This window comes from Andrena cerasifolii, chromosome 13, assembly GCF_050908995.1.
Source record: "Andrena cerasifolii isolate SP2316 chromosome 13, iyAndCera1_principal, whole genome shotgun sequence".
NCBI lineage: Eukaryota > Metazoa > Arthropoda > Insecta > Hymenoptera > Andrenidae > Andrena > Andrena cerasifolii.
The window spans coordinates 11,318,419-11,341,292 of NC_135130.1; the positions used below are offsets into that span (position 1 = coordinate 11,318,419).

Genomic DNA, 22,874 nt, shown 5'->3' on the forward strand with positions numbered 1-22,874 from the left:
TTTTGTTGCTCGCGTTTACTTGTCTTTTTAACGAACGGCATTAAAAGATTCTCAGACTTTTGAAACTCATCATCCGGTGCAAAATCTAGGGGAGATATTGCAACCGAAACAGACGAGTGCAAATAGTCCTTCCCCGTCAACGAACGCATTTTCAAGGAAAAATGGGTTCCTCATCCGTGCATTTGGCGCAGCATTTTAATACATCGCGTTTGAACGACGCGGCCCATTAATATCACGGCTCCGGGTCGCCCTGATTGTTCCCATTTGGTGGCTCGTACCTTCCGCGGAAAATATTTTCCAGTCTTCCCGCGAATATTATAAAATTAATAAAAAAAGGGAGACGTCGAACTTGGCCATGGAACACAAAAAGAATCTTAGACAACCCCACCTACGTTTCGATCTGATTTACCCCCAGCGTGGAGAGCAACGTCTGCATAAAGCCATCAACATAACCTCCAATATCTCAGCCCACCGAGCCCATCTCGAAAAACGAGGCACGAAAAAAAGAGGAGAGATAACGCAGGGAACAAAAAGAACGAGAAGGAAGGAGGAGGTAGATAAGGTAATGAGGGAAAAAAATGTGGCAGAAAGTTGGGAAGAGGATGGAAACGGAGGGAAGGAAGGGGTTCTTTTCATGCCGCCTCCTGTCGCCGAGGTTTTCCGCAGGAAGAGCACAACCCCCGGTTGCGTGTGACAGCCATTTTAATTCCGAGCCCCTAGGGGGGTCCCTGATTTTCATTCCCTATGATGGAACATCAGCCATCCTCCTTGCTTCGCCCTGTCTCACCCCATCTCCCTCTCTCTCCATCCTTTCTCGCCTCCTATCGCTTCTTTTGCCTCCATCGCTGATCTCTTTCTTACTCTCTCGGCTCTCTCTCTCTCACCCTCCCTCTCTCTCATCCGTGGTTCGCCTCCCTCTGGCTGTGTCTTTCTCCCATCCCCTTTCTCCGTGGGGGAAAAGCTTTCAGAGGCGACTCGAGGGGGATGAGGGAGAGCGGATGAACGCCGCGGTGTGTTGGCTATCTCGGCTGTCGCATCGCGAATCGAATAAAAGCTGCCGGCTGGGGGATGAACCGCGCTCGTTTAATTTCGGGGAAGAACCAGCCGAGGCTGCCGGGGCTTTTTTCTCGCCCCCTCCGGGGGCCACCGGATCTAAGCGATCTCTCGATGGCACTTCGCGACTTTCGCCCTGAATTTCCTGGCTCTATCTATTTCGTCGGACGTAGCCGTTTAGCAGAGGTAGCAAAGTGTTGGGTTTTTTTTTTTTATTGCCTCGAAAACTCCGCGGAAGTGGGTACCAAGTGTTCTCTCGCTGGTCCTTCAGCTCGTGGACAGGGGTGGGACTTCGTGACTTCTACTTCCGCTGGGGGATGAAGCAAGGCTTTACGAGCTTCCCTTGTGCGTGTGGTACATGCAAAGGAACATGCGGCAATTGCTACATGTGGGTAATTGGTAATTGTGCCACCTTCCCTCATTGCGAAGTGCATTCAGATGGTTCCTTGGTTGTTCCAGTAATGAAGATCCGAAGCTATTACGCAGATGGTTCAAAATCCACCCTCAGGGAATCCCTCTGGAATTTTCAAAATTTCTCGCGGGACACCCGTTATAAGGGCCCCAGCATTAACGCTGTTATGAAGTCGTCGAAGCAATCTTTCGAAGGGTACGTGCGTCCTGCAGCCACTCACCCCTGGCTCGCTCCACCCTCCTGTGGCCCCGAGGGGATTGAAATTAAAATGACAATGAGGGCAGATCCGAAGGGAGGCTAAAAATGCGTACCCTAGCCATCGTCCAATCAGCAACGGATCCGTGGACGCCATGACGACCCTTCTCTCCCGTTTTGCTTTCCTTCCTTTCCCCCTTCATCTTCTTTTTTCCTCTCCTTTCCACATAACCCTCTTCTTCCGTGCGCCAGGAGGAACAGGGACGAAGGGAGGAATGGGGGAAGACAGTGGTCGCGAAATGAAAACGTTTAAAGCGCCGGGGCGATCTTCACAGCAGTTTTCAACCCTTCTCGCGACATTATTCGAGGGAGGCACGTCCGCACGAGAGAAACAAAATACGCGGAGGACCGCTGCTGCACGGACAGGGGCGCACGATCGAAGCAGAATACATAATTGAGGGGATGAAGGAAGCCGAGATCCAGCGGATCCTCGTGATTAATATTCTAATTATGGGAATCAGAATGAAGGTATCACTGGGGGAGGAGGTGCTTCCCACCGCCCTACTGATTCTCGCGTCTTCCTCGAGGCTACAGCGTTGCACTCCCTTTTAAAAAAGCTTGGAAGTTCTCGTGGCGGCTCTTTGATGAAATAATGAAAGCTTAAAAGGTAATTGAGAAAATTCCACTGTGAATTTTATTCTCCGGGAAACGTTGCAGTTTTAGAATTATCCCAATGCGGCTACTGAATTGTTGGCCATAGATCTGCTTTCTTAAAACTGCAGTACACTTCATCCTCGGTTTAGCTGAATTAAGTGCAGTGCAAGCTAAAAAGGAAAATTAACCTCTTCGAATCCGGACTATCAGTTATTTTTTTAGCCTCTACGCTTTCTATAATGTACTCGAGCATAAAGTTGTATGTGTTCCAACAATAGATTGAAACAAAAACTCTAACCATCGCCAGGCGCATTCATTACTGAGGGTTTTGTTTGTTTGCTCCGTAATTCGAACAGAATCCGAACGTAAACAACGTTCCTATTTATCCGCAACGTGGCTCCATATTTCTATACGCTTATCACTCGCGCATTTCGAGGAGGAAGATAACAAATTACCCGAGTGAAGGGTATTTCAAAATTCCTCTTCAGTTTATCTGTGGATTTTCATCTAGGGAAACATCGTCCTAACCTAACTTTTTGCAATAGCGATTCCCATCAACCGAATCCTCGGTATTATCAGGAAAATTGCCAATCAGAATCCGACTTCTTTCAGAATCTCTAGAAAACCCCCTTTACGGCCGTCCCTTAAAATCTGCCTGCGAAAAAAAAAACGATGGAGAAATAGATAAAGGAGAACCGGCGGGGATTCATGTTGAACAAAATCGAAGAAACCGCGGGACGAGCGTTTTAATTTCCGCTCTATTTTCCCTCCTTCGACGATTTCCAACCACCGACGTCAACTCTTCCTCCGCGATTTTTCTCCCCTCCCGTCCCCTCCTCCCGCCGCTCCTCCTTCTTTCTTCCATTTCCTCCTGTCGGTGGATGCGCGCCATGCAAAGCCGTAATTAGTGGCTTCGCGTGTAATTATCGTGGAAAAAAGGGCTTTGAATGCCCATAGTATTCAGGCTGCCGAGGATGAGTCCTTCGCGATGGAATTGCACCAAGCACCCTTGAGACATGAGCTGTTTCCTCCTCTCTCGTTTCCACCCTCTCAGTCTCGCCCGCGCATCCCCATTCGTCGTTCGTTTCAAAAGCGATCGCGTTTTTCGACTGTCATCGCTTTTCGAGCATGCGAGCCTCCATTTAGTCGGACGTTACTTCCTCATTTAGGAAGAATTCACATTCCGCCATGTTCCCCTCCCTTCTCTTTGCTCCGCAGCGTTTATTGGATCGGTGATTCTTACTTAATAGTAGAGATTTCAAGAAACTGACGAACCGGTACCATTTTGTGGACATTAATACGTCGGGTGGCGATTAATGTTGGTACCACTGGGCTATTTTCTGTTATCCCCTACTTTTATACGCGGACAGCAAGTTGTACTAGCGACTGCATACAAAAATATTCGTTTGACCACCACTGTATTTTGTTTCCCTTGCTTTTTCATTTGCAAGGAGTCGATAGCGAAATTCTGATACGAAAACAGTAATAACAGAATCGACAATGAAGCTGCAATAACAACGAAGAGGATCGGTAGGAACGTGGAGGGAGATGTTGGTACAACTAGCTAGCAAACTTTTCAATGTAGTACTTCGATTCTGAATTTTTGAATTTGCTTGAAAAATACAGGCATTATTTAGGTTGGACATTTTGACACGGTGCGTTCCGTTCCGCCTTAAATTTTCTTCGTTTTCCGTAAAAAGTTCCCGCGTTTAGGAATTTCATATATTGCTAAAAAAAAATGCTTAAAGAAAAGGGTTGAAATGGACGAATATTAATCATAAATGACATTGATGGCGATCAGAAACGTAGCGGTTGCGTTCCAAGCAACCCAGGGGCCGATGGCAACCCCTCCTGCAACGACAGGGCCGATGAGGGGGGTTGGGGGGCTGGAAGGGGGCGGCCGCGGGGGTTTCGAGAGGGCTTCACGGGCCGCTTTCGATTCATTGTGCAATAATATGACGGAAATGTCAGTCAATTAATAAGCATACCGAACCTGACTAATTTCCGCCTTTGTTCGTTCCACGGCTCGGGGATGGATGAATAAGTGGCCATTATGCGGCTTTTATGATTGGTCAGATCCGTATCACGACAGCCGGTTCCGCTTTTAGAAAGCCCGCGCGCCGGCACGTCGAAACTTCTCTGCGGCGAACCTTTTTAACCGCGTGCACGTGCCGGCGGAATATCGTTCTCGTTTTCTTCCTCGTCTACCTCCCTTCCTCCCCCTCGCCCTTTCTTCTTTACCTCCTTCCTTCGACCTTCCGTCTCTCATCTCGCGGCCTCAAGCATACGCTGCATCCACCGTTTGCGCTTTGTTCGTCGAACCGCGGTCCGATACCCTGAATTTCGCAAAATTTCAGAGCTGAACCATTGGATAATTTTTTTGGGGTGGTGTACCGGTGACATCACTGGGATTGATTCGAGTGAAAGAAGCGATAGGGGGATTCTAATCATTCCGCTATCAACAGACACGGTAGTGTCTCGCGCCAAGTATATATAAGTATATATGCGCAGCGGACACAGAGTGGATCTATTACGCCACGACTCGCTGTCAAGAACCCTGAGATTTCCGAATCTCAATAACGGCTGATCCGATTAGATTTTGAATGCTCTTAATGGATAGCTTGGGTTTGATTTACGTAAGGAAAGTGTCTTCGTTTTGTTCCTACGGGCCTCATGAGCTGAGATATTTCGATGTAAAGTTGCAATTTTCTGAGCTTTTACGTCGTTCTTTGGATGCAGGTTTCGGCCAATTGCGTAACAAATTGTTGTAATCTGACAGCTAGACAGAGACATTATAACCTACCAAGTGCTAAGTGTCAAGTAAAGTAAGTTATCCGAATTTGAAATGTCACGAGTTTTTACACTAAATAGGAGACTGAATTATTGTCTTAATTAACAAGGTAAGTCGTCAAAATTGTTTAAATCGATTTCATATGTAGAGTCACAGACTTGGAAGTTGTCCGGAGAAGGTTCGACAGAGAATCATCTTTTTTCGCATAAGTTTCTGGAAATTTGTACCATGCATGTACAAAATAATATATATATATATATATATATATATATATATAATATAAGCTTTACATAAAATCTCTAAATTGCTGGTATAAAAATATCTGGGAATTTAAAAGCAATGCAATTTGTTACTATAATATATTATTTTGTACATGCATGGTACAAATTTCCAGAAACTTATGCGCAAGAAGATGCTTCTCTGTCGAGTATTTTGAATAAAATATTTATTCGTATTAAAATATTTATTTGTATAAAAATATATCTGCTTAATATTATTTAATACATTTTTTCATTGTACCGTTGAGATTTTTCCTTTGTATAAACAGCCATTGTGATAATTGGCGCAATTGTTGTATATCATCATTTTTGTATAGTTAAATATAGAACATTATTATAATATTAATTTACGACCATGTTTTTAAATGGAATTCTTTTCGATGGGATTATATACTTGGCGCTTTTTTCTGTAACTTTTTGAAAAATCGTAATTTTGTGGGGATTAAACAGTAACCATAAGTACTGTTCGCGGAAGCCCCACCCCTCTACTGTAACCACCCCCTAGTAGAGGCTTCCGCAACAATCAGGAGCAAAACAGAAATCGTTGAAGAGAAAAGTGAGAATCAGGCTTGATTGACCGAGCAGTAATCGTCGGACACTTCCCTCGGATCGACTCACCCCCGCCTCCGATCCACTACATCCCCCGCCGGTGAAAGGGTTGCGAGATGGCGGCTGCTCGATTCTCGGAGGGCGCGGGCAATTACGCAGCTCTGTTAATGACGATGACGTCGGGTTTTGCTGACGCGGCCTATCTTGCGCCTCCACTTATCTCTCCCGGTCGTAAGGGAGCGAAGATATAAGAGGGACGGGGCGTGGCGCGGCGCTCAGGGGGTTGCAGCTGTGCCACGTATCAGCCACCTATATCCTTGTCCGGCTCGCCCCGGCTTATATTGCCAGGGGGGATAATACCACGGGGGTGCCGGAACGGTTTCATTACACGGCTTCCCGAGGGATAATATCCTCGGATATCTCGCTGGCCGTCCCCACGGGCTTGGAATTCCGTGCCACCGACCCTCCTCGCGTCACAGACGAGAACCCTTCTTCCACCGAGAACTCGCAACCCCTTCCCGAATCGTCAGAGGAAATCGCAGGGACGTTCCCGCGACCAAGGGCCGCCTCGGTGACGGAAAATGGCCGATGCACTTCGTGCGAATTCATTAGTCGAAGTCTTCAGACAGGATTTCCATCCGCGCACTATCTCCTTTCCCAGTGAAACCTGGTGGGCCGCGTAGAGGCGTCAAAAATGAGGAAAAAAGTTCGACAGAACTTAGTTCGCAGACGCTTAGTTTTCGAGATATGCGGCGATGAATCTGGTGCGCGCTGGTGGAGTTATAATGTGGTGGTCACAGTGGGTTGGAGTGATTAGGATCCATGTTTTATTTGCGCAATATGTATTTCATTCAAAAATTATACCACGACTATTGTGTTTGAACATGGTGATTGGCAATATTCTTTTTAAAAAAAACGCAAGAATCGACATGCCACAATGGCGGCTTGCGAGGAGAAAATATCAGACCGCAACTTCGCGTCGCTGTATCTTGGAAACTAAGCGGTTACAATCACATGTTTGCATGAACTTTTCTTCTTAATTTATGCTGCTTTTCAAGCTCTGAAAGTTTCCTCGTTGAAGCCGAAAGTATCTTGCATTTCCATTCGGCGTTTTCTTAAAGAGAAGAGGTAATGCCTCGTCGAGGAGACGAAGAAAAAATAAATTAATCTGCACAATTCCGGGGCGAAAGAAGCGCCGGACAAAAGTGTGTGGGGGAGAGGGTATCGCGGCGATATAAACTCTTCCCTGGGTCTTTCTCTGAAGAAGTCTCACGAGGTCGGCGCGAGTGGTCCGTGTGCAAAGCACTTTTACCCCTGTCGGCGGCCTTTGATGATCCCATGGCTCTGGTACAATACGCGATCCTGCTCGTGCGCATTGCGATTAGTATTTAATACGCACATTGTATAAAGGGAAGGGCCCCGGTTTCCCGTGTATGTATATATCGCGGGGACCAGTTATTAGGCCCCTGACAGGCCCATAATCCTTGGCCCTCTGCCAACGAAAAATATAATGCCCATTAGCGGAGATCCTTTCAGCCTCCTCGCTGCCCTGCGATCTGTATTTTCTTTTTCCTACGTGCCGCCTCCGTCTTTTCTTTATTTCCACCGCCATACACGCCTCTCCATCCACCGTGTTTCCTTGCCCTCTGTCCTGGTGCCAGAGGGTGCTACCGGAACACAGGGATAAGTTTCGACTGGTGACAATCTCGTGGCAGGATCTATGAGAAGTCACGCTGCCGGTCGTAAAACAGAGCTTGGGTGCCTTTTTTTGTGTCTGGATTTTGGGGATGATTCTGATCTGTAGGCTGTGGACTGTTTTCGACCAGGTTTTGACTGGTGTGTTTTGTCCCTTTTTGTGGGAAACGTCATGTTAGATTCAAGTACTAGGTGTTTGACTGTGCTCTCAGTAAAATGGCGAATTGTCTGTTTCAGCTGAAGTCGAGGAGTACAATGCGCAACAGGGTGGTGGTGAGTTGCATCAAACTATTTAATCTTTCCTCTCGAGTAAGTTGAAAACTAAATTGTATTTAATTAACTTATACTTGAATCTTCATATTCCTCCGTCTTGCACCACGACAGCAGACAACTTTGCTTTAGGTATCTGTAAAAACTGGGTTCCCGGACTTGTTCTAAACACATTCGTTAAAAGTTTGCGGCATGTATGCCGGGAAAAACTCTCGTTAAAGGAATATCATCGCGTCGATACCCGAGAAATATTAAAAATAATGTAACAGTCGGCTGAATTGCGAGTCGAGGCCGTTCCGTTTCGAGCGGACACGGAACATTACCCAGAAGCTTCCAGGTTTTTGCCTCCATTGTGCTGGACCGAGAACAACGAATATTATGTAACACATTCCGAGCCGTTTGAGCATGAAAACCCTTGTCGGTTATTATATTTAATAAAGCCGGGGCCGATTTTGCAACATCTGCTTTCCGAAACGGCAGGCACGTGGGTTCGGCTTAAAAGGGAAGTCCCGGCGCGCATCGATTATCTCGAAAGAAGACGGGAACCGCGTCGAACTTGTTCTCAGAGCTCTCGTTTATCGATGCCCGTGGAACAGTTTCGGTTTCTACGAAGGTCGAGTTCTTCTTAGATCGTGTTTTACGTAACACTTTCTTCGCTGTTTTCTTGAATTAAGTTAAGAGGGGTTGATAGATATTAATCTCATGTGATCCATTTAATTTACATTATATGCAATGCCATGCTGTCACCAAATCGAATGTAAATTCGTTTTAACAATCGCGATGGTAATGTGGATCGCTAATTGATATAAAACTACTGCTCCCACATTACTGTTATAAAAGAAGGACAAGCCCTAAGAAGACCACCCTATACGTGCTGTTTTATTCCTCCGGAAAGCGGAGGAATATTTCGAATGAGTATGCAGATAAAAAGAAAGGGAGACTTTTGAAAATGTCAGAAAACCTAAGGGATGGAAACCAAAAAAAACACGAAGAAAACACTCCTCCATTCGGGAGTACTCCTGCTTCCCCACAACAGAACAAGGAGCCAGCAACGTAAGAAGAGCTTTGACTACGAAACCAGACGGCCAAAATCGAGAGGACGATGACGCGTTCGGCAGTCGAACGCTCTGTCGCATTAGGAGGAGGCATGGAACAGTGAAGAAGCAGGTTGGCGAAGAATCCAAAGAATCGGTCGAAGACAGGGATGAGAAAAATCGGCTGGGAGAGTGGCCGGTTCTAGGAGCGAAGAGACAGCGGAGAAACGAAGATGGAAGTGTGTACCGAGGGACAGGAACCAGTGTTTGGCCGGCGGGGGTTGGGCGAGGAGGGTTCGGTCGTCATGGCGACAAGCAACCCCCGGGACCCACGGAGCTCGTCGCCGGGGTTGGTCGAAAAGGGTGGCCCAGGGCGTCTGTCGGGCAGGTTAGGCCGGGCGCGGTATAGCCCCAAATGTCACTCGACACAAGGGGGACACAAGGATGTCCTCTGGGCGAGGGGTGGCGCGCAGGAGGGACGGAGGTCGGCGCGGAGGGGCGCGGGCGCGCAACGTAGAGACTCGAGAGCGGAGGAGAGGGTGCGGGCAGGCCAAGATGGCCGACGACGCGACACCCACCATGTCAATAACACCCTTCTTCGACGCGAAACCGAGCCAACCACCCTCCTAGCTGCGACCCCTCGAGCCACCCTCCTCCTCCGCCCTCCTCCTCCGCCCGCGTCCCATTCCAGCCGCTTTCCTTCCGCGACCTTTCACCAGCCAGCCTCTGGACTATATTCCACGACGATGATGCGCTCTCTCGCCGCGATTTTCCCCGGCTTCTTGCCTCCGCTCGCGGTAATTAACGCGACGATCCCCTGCCACCAGAAAGGGGTGAACAGAGGGTGGAGAGCGGCAGGGACAGAGCGGCGAGCGGGGGAAAGGGAAGCGCGCTCGGTGGAGACCATTCCTGGCGAGGGCGTAATTCCGTTAAGTGTCTTCGTAAACTTCGTTAGCTGCGTTTCCCAACATTACCCACCCTACCGCGTTTCCACGCACTCCGCGCGCACGTCCGCTGCAAGGGTGGCCTTTCGGACGCTGGCTCGCGGCGAGTGTTGGCATCGCGATGGATCCGGAATATTGGAGGAAAGTTTAGTCTGGATGGCCCCTTTTCAACGTGGCGTTGCTTGTTCAGGCTCGCTGGCGGGATTAGGGGTGTGAAGAAGCTGGAGAGAGTGCTGTAATTTAGGGATAATAGTATGCGCCGGTAATTTCCACAATTGGAGAGTACTCATTTGTGACCTCATATCTCAAGTTTCACCTATTTACAAAACAATCATCATCGTAGCGCAACAACACCTCTTCCAGCTTTGGTCCCCATTCGCATTTCCTATTGTCATAGTTCCGTCAATAACACAGTACAACAACCATCGGGACTTGTAACATTCAATAGTCGATTCTTATAGGTTTTCGGGCCCTGAAAACGAATCCGCAACCCATTTGTCGCCATCACTCTCAGTTTTTGAGAAAATCGATTTTGAAGAAAACTGCAAATTTTCAAATTTGAGCATCTCTTGTGTCGAAACGGTAATAGTTATTCGATTGTACGTTGCGTCAAATTATTCTATGAACCCTCCCGAATACAACGATATAACTTATTATTGCATTATGAACATTTAAATATGTTTAAACAACGATCAAAGGGAAAAGGACGCCCGAAATGCACCAATTTTTGCAGATATCTTTAAATTTATTTCCAAAACTAAGGATCTGGGACAAAATCTGACCATCCCACGCGATGCAGCAGACATGTTTCCTTCGAAAAGCATCGACAGCAGTGGCAAGTCTCGTTTTGTTTTCAATACAGAAGCGAAATAGTTTGGCAAAACTTGCGGAGCCGACAGTGGTAGTCAACGGCGGCGCGCGATCCACTGCCGCTCAGTGTAATACAAACGCTTAACGCGCGTGATTACCACTGTCGGCTCCGCGCGTTTTGCCAAACTATTTCGCTTTTGTATTGGAAACAGTGTTACCAACCCTACGGATTTTTCCGTAGATCTACGGATTTTTTGCTTTATCTACGGATCTACGGATTGTAAACTGAAATCTACGGATTTTTTTACCTTTTTCATGAGTTAGTAACCTATAATCAGCAAAAGAATCACTTTTTTTGTAACGACTAATAGCGACATCTGTTGCCATTGATTTCCCGATCCAAACCGCCGATTTACTGCGGGTCGCTAAATTTCACTTCGCTACAAGAGCTTTTCATCACTTTTAGCACAGCTTTTCATCACAATTAGCAAAGTTGATTTCAGAATCTTTGCATGTGAACTTTTTTAATTCCTTTTCATGAATTTACGTCAGGACGAAAGTCTTTGGCGACAACGACTTTTGGAGAAATATTATTTTTGGGAAAAGCTCTTCTAGTGAAGTGGAATTAATAAAAGTAGATTTCACAACCTTTGCACGTGAACTTTTTTCATAATTTGTGAATTTTTGTTGTGAGAATAATTTTTTTGAGGTTAGAGGGTCGAAATATAAGATTTCTAGAAAGGATTTGGGAAAGGACGGATTCCATGAGCAAGGGAATTAGCTAGTTTCTTTCATACATGTAATTATTAACACTTATGATGAAAATCCGTAGATCAATGGATTTTTCAAAGGGGGATCTACGGAATTCTACGGAATATTGAACTTTTCTCTACGGATTTTCAAAAATCTGAGTTGGCAACACTGATTGGAAACAAAACGAGACTTACCACTTCTGTTGACGCTTTCCAAAGGAACACTGTCTGCTGCATCGCGTGGGATGGTCAGATTTTGTCCCAGACTCTTAGTTCTGAAAATAAATTGAAAGATATCTGCAAAAATTGGTGCATTTCGGGTGTCCTTTTCCCTTTGATCGTTGTTTAAATATATTTAAATGTTCATAATGCAATAATAAGTTATATCGTTGTATTCGGGAGGGTTCATAGAATAATTTGACGCAACGTACAATCGAATAACTATTACCGTTTCGACACAAGAGATGCTCAAATTTGAAAATTTGCAGTTTTTTTCAAAATCGATTTTCTCAAAAACTGAGGGTGATGGCGACAAACGGATTGCAGATTCGCTTTCAGGGCACGAAAACCTATAAGAAACGGCTATTGAATGTTACAAGTCCGAAAAAAGTAAAAATTTGTTGTACCGTGTAATTATAGCGCGCGTAGTTGCTGGATAACCACGCATACTCTAGGAATAGTGCTTGCCAAGTAGAACCTCCCCTCAGTCTCCACTTCCTTTCTCCTTTTCTTCCCATCTTCCCGGCAACTTCTCCACTCCCGTTTGCCTCCTCGCTTCCATTCTCCCCTTTCGCTTCTCTCATTATTCCCCGACTCTAGAAATAATATTCTCGAGCGGAGGACTCTCTTTCGCCGTTTCAGCGCCCTTCGCTCGCCCCTTCTTTCATTCTCTGCTTCCACCCTCGGCCGGGACTTTCTCGACAACAACTTCTACGTATCACTCAGCGACCCCGTCCAACCCTCCTCCACATCCTCCTTGCTCCCTTTTCCCCATTCGTCGCTATTTTCCACCCTGCCGTGCCCCTAACTGTAAGGCAGAGGGGCCAGCACAGCGACGACGGGTCACCAGGCGGATGCGCGACTCCGCGCTCGCGCTAATAATGTCTCCATTCCACGTAGGGGATGCTACCTTGTATGTACGAGGCGCATTCTCCTCGACTCTTTGCCGTCTTTCTTTGGACCTAGAGTGGGCCTCGATCGCGAGCAACACGCTTTGTTTGGCGGCCTCTCTCGCTCGGCCCTTTCTCTCCCTGTTGAACTGTAACGTTGCGAAGGGTAGCGATCACCCTGGTCGACCTCCCCACCTTGTCCAGGAATGTAATGATTTCGTAGAGAGAAGGAAACGTGGCTTGAAACACGTTTGGCACCCATTGACGTAGGCACCGACCAATTCCGTCGCAATTTCCTCGAGAACTTTCCTTGGGTTGGATTCCTTGAAGGTGGATGAAAGCTGGGGATGGACCTCGAGATGTATTCGAATCTAGATATCCGAGACTCTACGCTGCTCTTAAGAAATTAGATGAAAGCGATTCATCTTCCCATTTGTAGCAACTCAAAGAGTTGCTCCTTGGAGCAACCTTAAGACAGAATGAAATAACATTATGGTTCATCAATAGGAGAAACACACTTTCCGAGTAAGGCTGGGACTATTCGAATAATTTAATATTCGAATATTTGACAAGTATTCGAATGCTACGAATAAACTTCGAATATTTGAGTAGTCGAATAGTATGGTGTGAATTATAAATAATATTCTTTAGGTTCATTTTTTTACAAGCTTTTTTTTAGTTTCGGTTGTGAGTTCGTTAGTTTGTCAGTGAGTGTTTCTACATGAAAAACTAAGTTGAAAATATAGAATAAAATTTTCTGATATCGCATAGTTCTTCGTTTTCCAGGAAATTGACTTTGAATTTTAGCCAAATACGCGTGCACCAGGGTACAAATTTAGGCACCTCAGAGGCACGCGTATTTGGCTAAAATTCAAAGTCAGTTTTCTCGAAAACGAAGTGCCATATCAGAAGATTTTATTCTATATTTTCGACTTAGTTTTTCATATAGAAACACTCCCTGACAAACTAACGAACTCACAACTGAAACTAAATAAAAGCTTGTAAAAAAAATGAACCTAAAGAACTTGATTTACAATTCACACCCCACTATTCTTACTTAAATATTCGAATAGTATTTGGATACTCGGATATTCGAATTATATTCGTCAAATAATTGAGCAACTGAAGTATTCGAATATTCGGATACCGAAAAATTCGACAAATAGTCCCAGCCCTATTTCCGAGCGCGTAACATCGTTCCTAGCAACAATCCCTGAGCAAACGTCAGACTTTATCGACTTGGCCAGCCCTCTCGATTCTTCTTCCATTCCCCGCGCCTGTCCCCCGGTCCGCCATTCTTATTGTCTCTCTCGTCCCGAGTCCCGTTGCGTCTTCAATTTTCGAAACGCGAGCCCCGCGCGCTCCTCTCTCCTTTGTTCTCGCCGGCGATAAATTAAAATCGATCGGTCCGCGGGTCTATTGTATCGGGGGGATTAGAAATTCTGCGATCAGGCTGGTTGTAGCCGACGACAAAAGAATTACGTGAATTTAAGTGATTGATTCTCCGCGTTTTACAGTGCATCGTCCATATGTCGGGGCCGGAGTTGCATTGTGTCCCGCCAGGCGCGCTGCATTCGCCCGCGCAGCGGGTGAATCGCGAAAGCGTGGCAATTTCAATGCGGAATTTCTATGATGCTACCCTCGAACGAGGACACCACGTGACCATTGATTAATTCGCCCTCCCCCAGGGCTGGGGGCTTACTTCATGGCTGACTACTCCACAGGAACATGTCCTCAAGACGGGTGCTGACGGTCCCGGGGTACCTGAGCTGAGTCACCAGTCCCGGTACAGTGTAGGAATTATAACTATGGGTGTTACCGAAGCTTGCAAACCTCGTCTAGTGTCAGACATCGATCAGGACATCGGTGTTTGCGATTTTTGTGAAAATCGGATCGTAAATGAAATTTTATCTCCGAGAGTATACATCATCAGAAGGTGGTTCTTCTTTCATCTTTCAATTTTATTCTTATTTTTCGTATACAGCTTTAACCCTTCGTGGTCACACCTTCATATGATTACAAATGGGTCACATGGGGTTCGCTGCCTCCGGAATCATTTTTCAGTTACCATTTTCGTATTTTTTAATCTTCTAACGGTTGACTGATAATTGTACATTCACAATACTCAATCATATTCGAATAGTCTTTTCTTAGAAGTGTAAATTTTGGTGTGATACAATTTCTAGTTCAAAAAGAGCAATTTTTCACGGTTGTGGAAAAAAAGCGATATTTTTATTCTTTTCTATTTTTTTTCTCGATAAATCCTCTTTGCAAATCATAAAGGCGCGATATTTGAACTCGAAAATTCCTCTTGAAGTGCGGTACACTCCGCGTGAACACGAAGGGTTAACAAAAAAAATCGCTTTTATCCACAACTATTTTTTCAAATACCTACATATCAAAATTTACATTTCTAGATAAAGACTATTAGAGCATGATTTGAGTTTGTCGGTTTCTAAAAACCGGGTTAAAAACCGTTTCTTTTTATAAACTTGTAAAATTCGAAACAGGGTTTTAAATTTAAAAAAAAAAACGGTTTTATGTACTAGACTTAATGTGTAAAAATGAATTAATTATTTCATTAAAAACGTTGACATTTTTACTTGAAATCGATTCGGACACAAGCAAATTGTAGTAAAATGTGTGGTAAAATGGACATTTCCAAATTGACTTCACAGCGCACTAATGGGCCACTAATAGCTTTCTAAACCTGTATTACTGAGCGTTTTCTTAACTAACAATTTAGTACTCCCGCCAGGAAAACCGCGAATAATGAATACAACTCTCGGAGGAAGAAATAAAAATCCTCCTCGACGAAATGGTCCCGTTCGAACCCAATAATTGGAATCTGGGAGACGCAATGTCTTCCGGCGTTCTTAACGCGATTCGACCAGTAGAAAAAAAAGAAGGACGACGAGCAGGCCGAGGGGAACCAACGAGTGGTTTTCCACGTCGACGGGGACTTAGAGGATTTGTTGTCGATGATGAGAGAAGAGGGGCACGGGCGGGGGCAAAGAAAGTCGAGTACCAATTAATTCGTGGCTGCAGCTTGATTTAGCAAATCGTCGCTAATTGGCCGGATTGCGGTGCTTCGCGAAACTTTGCGGCTGGCCAAGACAAAAGCCGTATCGATACCTCCAAGTCCCCGCTAATAATCCCTAATTCTCTCGGCAACTTCGGGTCTTCCAGCGACGTCCGACAAAAGGAAAGCCTGGCTGAGATCACTCCAACGGGATGGATAGCTTCAATTGTCACAATGCTCCCCAACAATTTCGTAAAATAATCAAATCGAAATAATAAAAAAATCGGTATGAGAATTCCCGAAGATATACACTCGTGCCTTTATTTCCGGCACTCCCGGTAGATCTCGCCCCACTGTGCTCCCTGCACAATTAATTAGCGCGCAGTGAAGGTGGCTCTGTTTCCATAACGAAACGAGCCGAAGAATCGCTGGCTTTATACTCGCGGATCGACTGTTTATTTATTCGCGATACGCGCTGCGTGGGATGAGGGTGGTCGGGGGCGGGAGAGATACGGAGCGAGTGATCGACGTGAAACGAGTTCATTCATACTTGCCGCGATGAATGGAAACGAAATGCGCCACGGGACACGATACCGTATTGTTCCGCTCGATTCTCTTTCCTTTTGGCGGGAATTGTTCGCTGATAAGAAGACGCACGCTGGTGAACGGCTCTTTTAGCCATTCCTCGATAGCGTATGGTGCTATCGAAGGGATTCTGACCCCGATTCTTGCTCGAGGAAGGTTCGTCACCAATTAATATCGATTTACGACCGAAGCCCGACGCATTTATTAAACCCCTTTGCAATTATCACTGAATTAAAATCTGGCGTGGTAACAGCAGGCCACTGATCGTCGTTGATTCAACAAATGGCGTGGGATGCCTTTGAAAAGGAGGGTATTTTTGTATTAGAACACTTCCCTTTTCTAGTCCTTCTTTGGAAAAGGGGAAAAGCAAATTCAACGTGCAGGTTTCAGTGGATCCAAACTGTCTCTCATGTTCAGCAACAGCCCCACAAGTGTCCGAACGTCGGAGTCAGTAATTCGATGGCGATGTTAAAGGGGGCGTCTCTCAAGGGTGCGATAACTTTCGGCGTCGACTGTATCGCTGGATGATACCCCCTCGGGGTTTTCTCCCCTCGGGTGTTGGGGTGTGTTTCGTTGCCTGGCAACGACACCCTCAAAGTCTCCGCTCTGATTGGCCCCGTCCCACTTTTCCTGTCTTAGCCTCTCTCTTCTCACCCCCTTCGACAATCAGCCCCAGCCGCGCGCGACCATGCCTCCTATCGACGATCAAAACCACCCTCGAGGCAACGGCTGGCCCGCTGCCGCGCTTCTCCAACCCCCTCGCCTCTCCGCGTCTCCTGCACGAAAATGGAAAGTCGGGCAGCTTTTTGGTTTTATCGCGTGCCGCGGGATTGGATTAATTGTAGGGTCCTCGGGGACGTTTCCCTTTGTTTAGGAGAATTTAATATTGAAATCTGGCACTTCCAAAAATTTAGCGGGGATAATTTTACCTTAGTAGGGGAAACTGTGCAATGATTGCCACCCTAAGCGCAAATCCCAATTGGAATGTCTATATTTTTTTGTGGCTTTCTTATATGCTCTCAATTTTCAGGTATTATCGTTGATTATGGATTTCTCATTAAAATAAAACATATTCAGTACCTATTAAGTCTTTTATTTTAAACATATTCAATGAAAAACAAAAATGGGTATTAAAGTGCAATCATTGGCACCAAAATTTGAGGTTATATGGAAAAAATAGTTAAAAGCGAAGTTTAAACAGACTATTTCATTCACTATTAAATATATACAACACTTAGCAAATCTGTATTTCAATCCATCACCTACTTTCAAAGCGACAAAATATACTTACTCCCTATCAAAATTGAAAAAAAAAACGCTTAAAACACCTTTGTCCCACCGCTACCAAGATATTTTTGCGGCGTTGCCAGATGTAAATAATGCAGTTAAACTTCCGAAGTGTTGTAATGAAAGAAAAATGAAAAAACTGTAAAAAAAAAGTACATTCTAAGCTCATACTCCTTAATATTTGGCTTTTTAATCAGGAGTGCCAATTTTTAGCGCAGTGCCAGTATTAATACAGTTTACCCTATTTCGTTTAAAATTTTTTGAGAAGTCTCTGCCATCGAATCGTCTCGTTCGTGAGCGAACGGATATATTCCAACGTCTCCTTCGAATTCTTCCTCTTCGACCCCTCTCGAGGGGTTGCCCCACCTGGGTTCGGCTCGATCGTCGAAATCCGCTTACGAATAAACATCCATTTCATGCCTTTCATCGTCATTTACGATCATTTCTATTTTTCTGACTCGGTAAATCGCACGAAAGGATTAAACCCGAGGGGAGGGGGTGGCTTCTTCTATGACTCCTTCGCGTTGCCTTCCTTCTGTCCCCCTTTCTCCTTCGAGTAAGCTGGGCCTCTTTTGTCGATCGCCGTGGAGAGGGTGGATAAAGCCACCCCTATTGATCCCGCTCAATGGACTCCCTGCTCTTTCACCTGCCACCGATCCACGGTGTTTTGACATTCCTCTCGCTCGTCCTCGCTCATTTCACGGCATTAACCGAGGGAACCGCTCTCTCGCTCCATCTCCGTGGATCCTTTCAACGGCGAAGTTCTTCCTAAATAAGCGTAATCCTTTTCAGTTAGTCGAGGCCCCCACCCACCCTCACGAATCGCGACGATGCACCCTTGATGCGAACCGGAGAAAGACTCCTGTCCCTATTCCGCCGTTTTTCACCCTTTTATTTTCTTCCTCCATTTTTTGTTTGGCCCGATTCGACGGCGGATCACAGAGTTTTTGCTTGTTTCTTCCTTCACTTTTTGTTTGGCGCATAAAGCTTCGAAGTACGAGGTATTTGGGGCGGAGGGTGGTTTTAGGGGACGAGTCTGGCCGAAGAACGGTTCTTGAGGAGGCTTCTTCGTTGAAGGAGCGAGGCGAAAATGGGTTGACGATGCTACTCCTGAAGTGATGTAAAATGGAGGAGATTGACGTGTGACTTTTTGAGCGGATTGCTGGAAAGTTACTTAGGGGGGCTTTTGGGGATGGGCCATTGGCTGAGAGACGTCTGTTAAAAGATTTTTTGTCGGTAGAAGGGGAGGAAATGAGGGAGGCAGTTGATTGTTGAGAAACTTGTAATAGAGAAGTTTTGAAAGATAGATAATGAGAGCAGAAGTTTTCAATTTATTTTGAAAATGTTACTACAGAAGATCGAAGGCTTCTTGTTCAGAAAGATTTGCTTTCAGGGGACCACGAAGCATCGAATTTTCGAGAAAAGCTGGGCAAAAATTTCCCAAACGAGTTTGGTGAAGGATCTACGGCTGAATCCAATTGTTGCGCAGAGGCTGGAGATTGCCATGCTGTCTTAAATGACATTGCCAGTGCCAACCAGGGTGCAGAATTGTAAGAATAACTTTAATACATATGCTCGATACACTTCTTTTGAACCTTTTTCGTAACAGAGAAAGACAATTTTATATAGACGCTACGCATAACGGAGGAAATTATTAAAATTTTAGGAAACCGTCAAAAATTCCAAAAATATATTACGGTACTCGAACGCACAAGCAGATCGAGCAGGTCGTCAGGGAGCTGAAGAAGACTTGCTATAGGCATAAGAAGTAAGTAGTTTTTGAATTGCAAAGTGGATTTTTCATGCTGTGCCTTATTACTCGATGGCTTTACAGAATGACCATTTTGAGCAGTCGAAATCAAACCTGTCTTCAGGAGAGCACCAGGAATAAGACAGAGCTTTGCAATGACCTCCTAGATCCTGTAAAGGTGTATTACATGCCCTTAAATTATGTTTTACGATTATATCGATGTACATGTACTGACAGAATGATTGTTATACAGCACATTGGGTGTCCATATTACAACGAGCGCAACAAAAAGACCCTTGCAACATTTCCTGCGGCTGAAAGGTATGGATTGGGTCCAGTGTGGGACATTGAAGATTTGGTTGCCATAGGAAAAGATGAAAGCGCGTGTCCATACTTTGCTGCCAGAAGCTTGATGGAGTACGCAGACATTATTTTCTGCCCTTACAATTACATTATTAATCCTGACATCCGCGAAAGCGTAAGTTCTAAAATATTCCTACAAATATCGAATTCTATATTTCTATGAGTTCTCCTATGATTTCCACAGATGCAACTAGATCTGCAAAACCAAGTGATCATCCTTGATGAGGCGCACAACATAGAAGATATTTGTAGAAATGAGGCCAGTAAAGATTTCCGTGAAGATGACCTTAGAGCTGTTGCAGTGGAGTGTAAAAGTCTCGCAAAGCAGAGACAAAAACATGACTTCACAACTTACAACAATCTTAATCTGTACCTCCTCCAGCTAGCGGACTTCCTCAAAACTATTACGCTTGATAAAGTTGTAAGTATACGTAGACATTGAAAATAGATTGCAATCATATTGACATTTATTCTAATCAGTTTAGTATGCTTTGCAAGCAGGATTACAACAGCGACAATCGGTCAAGCCGATACTGGACCGGGGCAGAGTTGTTCGAACTTTTTAACATGCATAAGCTTGGAGACTCGGCATACAATTCTTTCCATGCAGCCTACATTGCAGCAATGGCAAATTTGCAGGAGGTGAAGGAGGAGAACCGACAGATGTCAGTGAAGCCGGTCATCTCTGACGCCGCTAAAAGAATAATGGAGAAGTTGGTGTTTGCAATGCGAATGATAACCTCTAAAGAATTCACGAATGACTACAGGGCCTGTGTAACTGAGACCACTGAGAAGGATGTTAAATCAGTGAGTATAAGTTAAAAGTTTCAGCAAGTATTCGGAGTATCTTTCTGCGTGTTAACTCCCGAATAATCTCGAAATAGGCTTTACCTATCATGTTGGTATCACTGATCTGATCTGGGGAATCCCGTAAGGGTAAACAATATACGTGGTTTGCATATATTTAAAATATCTAAACGAATTACACATTCTCGAACAATTCATGGCTCATGACAAAATTTCAGGTAACAGAGGACTCTTGGATTGATTTGAAAAACGGGACGTCGCAGCGCGTACGGACCCTGAAATTATTGTGCATGAATCCTGGAGTAACATTCTCGCCACTTGCTGAATCCGCTCGCTCTATAATCCTCGCCTCTGGTACTTTGACACCAACTGCTTCCTTCCAAAGTGAGCTGAACACAAAATTCCCGCACATACTCAACACTGCTCATGTGATACCGAAGGATCAAGTTTACGCGACCTGTGTGCCGAGGGGACCAAATGGAACCACTTTGAGAGCCACCTATCAGAACGTGAATAGCTGGAGTTTTCAGGTATAACTATTAACATCAGTTCAACATTTGATTCCTCCTATAATTTGAGCAACACACTCCACAAAAAATTCTATCCTATTCGCAGGATGAACTCGGACACGTCTTGCTTGATATTTGTGAGACAGTGCCGCATGGAGTTCTCTGTTTCTTTTCCTCTTACAATGTGATGAACACACAAATGGATAGGTGGAAACAGAACTCCACTTGGAGTAAGATCGTCGCCACAAAGCAGGTGTTCATAGAGCCACGTAAGAGGACTGATCTTACTGCAATTATGAATTATTATCGCGAAGTTATCCGGGACACCGCCGATGGGCCAAAGGGAGGAATCAACGGTGCCTTGTTTCTAGCAGTTTTTAGGGGGAAGGTCGCTGAAGGGATAGATTTTAAGGATAATGAAGCTCGATGTGTGGTGACTGTAAGCATATTATACTTATCTTCCTGTTTCGAAGAGATTAAGAAATTCGAATACCCTTTTATAGGTTGGTATACCGTTTACAGTATTGAAGAACCCTGAAATTCAAATGAAACGGGAGTATAACGACTTAAATACAACAAGAGGTTTATTAAAAGGCTCAGATTGGTACGTCATCCAAGCATTTAGAGCTTTGAATCAAGCGCTGGGTCGTTGCTTGAGACATATCAATGATTGGGGAGCAGTATTATTAGTAGATGAAAGGTTTGTAAAATTTAGTGAACCATATTCAGAAACTTTTCGCTTTATACCAATTACTTACACGGATTTTAGATTTCTACAGCAAGCGAATAAAGAGTACCTTCCAAAGTGGGTTAAAACAATGGTAAATTCGATTCGTATGATACCCACTTACTTTCGATCGATATTTTTTACAATATAATTTTTTTATAGTGGATCAATCAAAGTGAATACAAGCTAAAAGAAGATCTTCCGAATTTTATAATGAGACAGAAAGCACGGGAAACGAAGAACTAATTTATTCTAACAAGCATCGAAATGTTGATTTTTTTAAAAGAATAGTAATAATCCTTGAGAAAAAAATTGTTGCTTCTCATTTTTTAAGCATGTGGTAGTTTTTTAGGCTTCTGTTACAAATTAACCTTGATTTTCGTATTTCCAGGGATTTCAAAGGGCATGGCAAAAACATAACAAAAATTATCGTCTTATTTTTTATTTTATATCTGGAATTAGTCATACAAATTAACATAAGCCTACAGAAGATATTTAGTTCGTTTGTAGATTGACTGTATCCCTCTTTTCTATCATTCTCAGCTGTTTCTTCTTGATCTTTTTCAACTTTGCAGTATTTGTGATCTGAAAATAATTATCTGTATGTATTTCTACTTTGTTACAATCTTGATGCCTATATATATATATATTAAAGATTAACTGAATGTCAATGAATGCTACTTACGACTTGCACAACTTCACTTTTCTTGCGGTTCTCTTCAGCACGTTTCAAATTTAAAATCCTCCTCTGCTTCTTGGCTTCCTTGTCTGCAGCTCTCTGTGCCTTGATGGCCTGTGACATTTCTTTAATGCGTTTCAAGCCTTCCCTTAGCTGCTGTTTTTTATCAAGCGACAAATGTATACCACGTGTTTTAACGATAGATGAAAATCTGTTTACAGGAAAGAAGTTTATCATTAGTAAGAATCTCCTGTGATTGGTAACACATTTCTCCCAGATTCAATTACCGTTTTCTCTCCTGCTTCCATATTTTGCCGGATTTTGGTTTGCCCTTTGGTATTTGTTGTTCTAGAGACGTTGTCCCCTTAATTCTGTTCTTTTTTGGCTCCTTATTTGGTGCAGTTGCGACAGTGTCAGTAGACTTCGCATCTAGAATATCTTCTACCCTCGTCACTGTCTCCGCAGTTTCCATTTCTTCACTAGCAGTTTCTCAGTAATACTTACTACACGAAAGAATCAGCGCTTTTTAGTGTATACACAAATGAAATAGGTTAAGGGTTCAGGTAGACATAATTTCAAGGCCAAAAATGAATCTGGCG

General features: G+C 44.5%; 3 protein-coding genes across 4 annotated transcripts in view; 1 reads left to right on the forward strand and 2 right to left on the reverse strand.

Moving 5' to 3' along the window:
* LOC143375765 (Fanconi anemia group J protein homolog) overlaps positions 1-22,267 on the forward strand; it is a 53,594-nt gene extending 31,327 nt beyond the window's left edge. The window contains exons 4-15 of one of the 2 annotated variants that reach the window (XM_076825197.1): positions 7,865-7,900; positions 18,834-18,990; positions 19,107-19,208; positions 19,275-19,368; positions 19,444-19,668; positions 19,738-19,974; positions 20,055-20,360; positions 20,579-20,890; positions 20,976-21,308; positions 21,373-21,569; positions 21,639-21,690; positions 21,759-22,267. In XM_076825197.1, the coding sequence (XP_076681312.1) occupies positions 7,865-7,900; positions 18,834-18,990; positions 19,107-19,208; positions 19,275-19,368; positions 19,444-19,668; positions 19,738-19,974; positions 20,055-20,360; positions 20,579-20,890; positions 20,976-21,308; positions 21,373-21,569; positions 21,639-21,690; positions 21,759-21,842 (2,135 nt within the window). In that variant the 3' untranslated portion in view covers positions 21,843-22,267. The remainder of the gene's footprint in view (positions 1-7,864; positions 7,901-18,833; positions 18,991-19,106; positions 19,209-19,274; positions 19,369-19,443; positions 19,669-19,737; positions 19,975-20,054; positions 20,361-20,578; positions 20,891-20,975; positions 21,309-21,372; positions 21,570-21,638; positions 21,691-21,758) is intronic. The other variant, XM_076825198.1, reaches the window with a different exon arrangement.
* The window catches only part of Sppl (signal peptide peptidase-like protein), a 327,977-nt gene that overhangs the window by 170,182 nt on the left and 134,921 nt on the right, over positions 1-22,874 (reverse strand). The window lies entirely within an intron of this gene.
* LOC143375795 (coiled-coil domain-containing protein 86) lies at positions 22,023-22,862 on the reverse strand. The gene is made up of 3 exons (XM_076825274.1): positions 22,563-22,862; positions 22,282-22,486; positions 22,023-22,181 (listed from the first exon to the last, which is right to left on the reverse strand). Exons 1-3 carry the CDS (start codon positions 22,745-22,747, stop codon positions 22,092-22,094), a joined length of 480 nt encoding a protein of 159 aa, XP_076681389.1. The 5' UTR covers positions 22,748-22,862; the 3' UTR covers positions 22,023-22,091.

Coding starts and splice junctions, on each gene's coding strand:
- LOC143375795 (XM_076825274.1), bottom strand. CDS start 22,747: ATGGAAACTGCGGAGACAGTGACGAGGGTAGAAGATATTCTAGATGCG. Junction 22,487..22,562: donor TGGAAGCAGGAGAGAAAACG/GTAATTGAATCT, acceptor TCCTGTAAACAG/ATTTTCATCTATCGTTAAAA. Junction 22,182..22,281: donor AAAGTGAAGTTGTGCAAGTC/GTAAGTAGCATT, acceptor AATTATTTTCAG/ATCACAAATACTGCAAAGTT.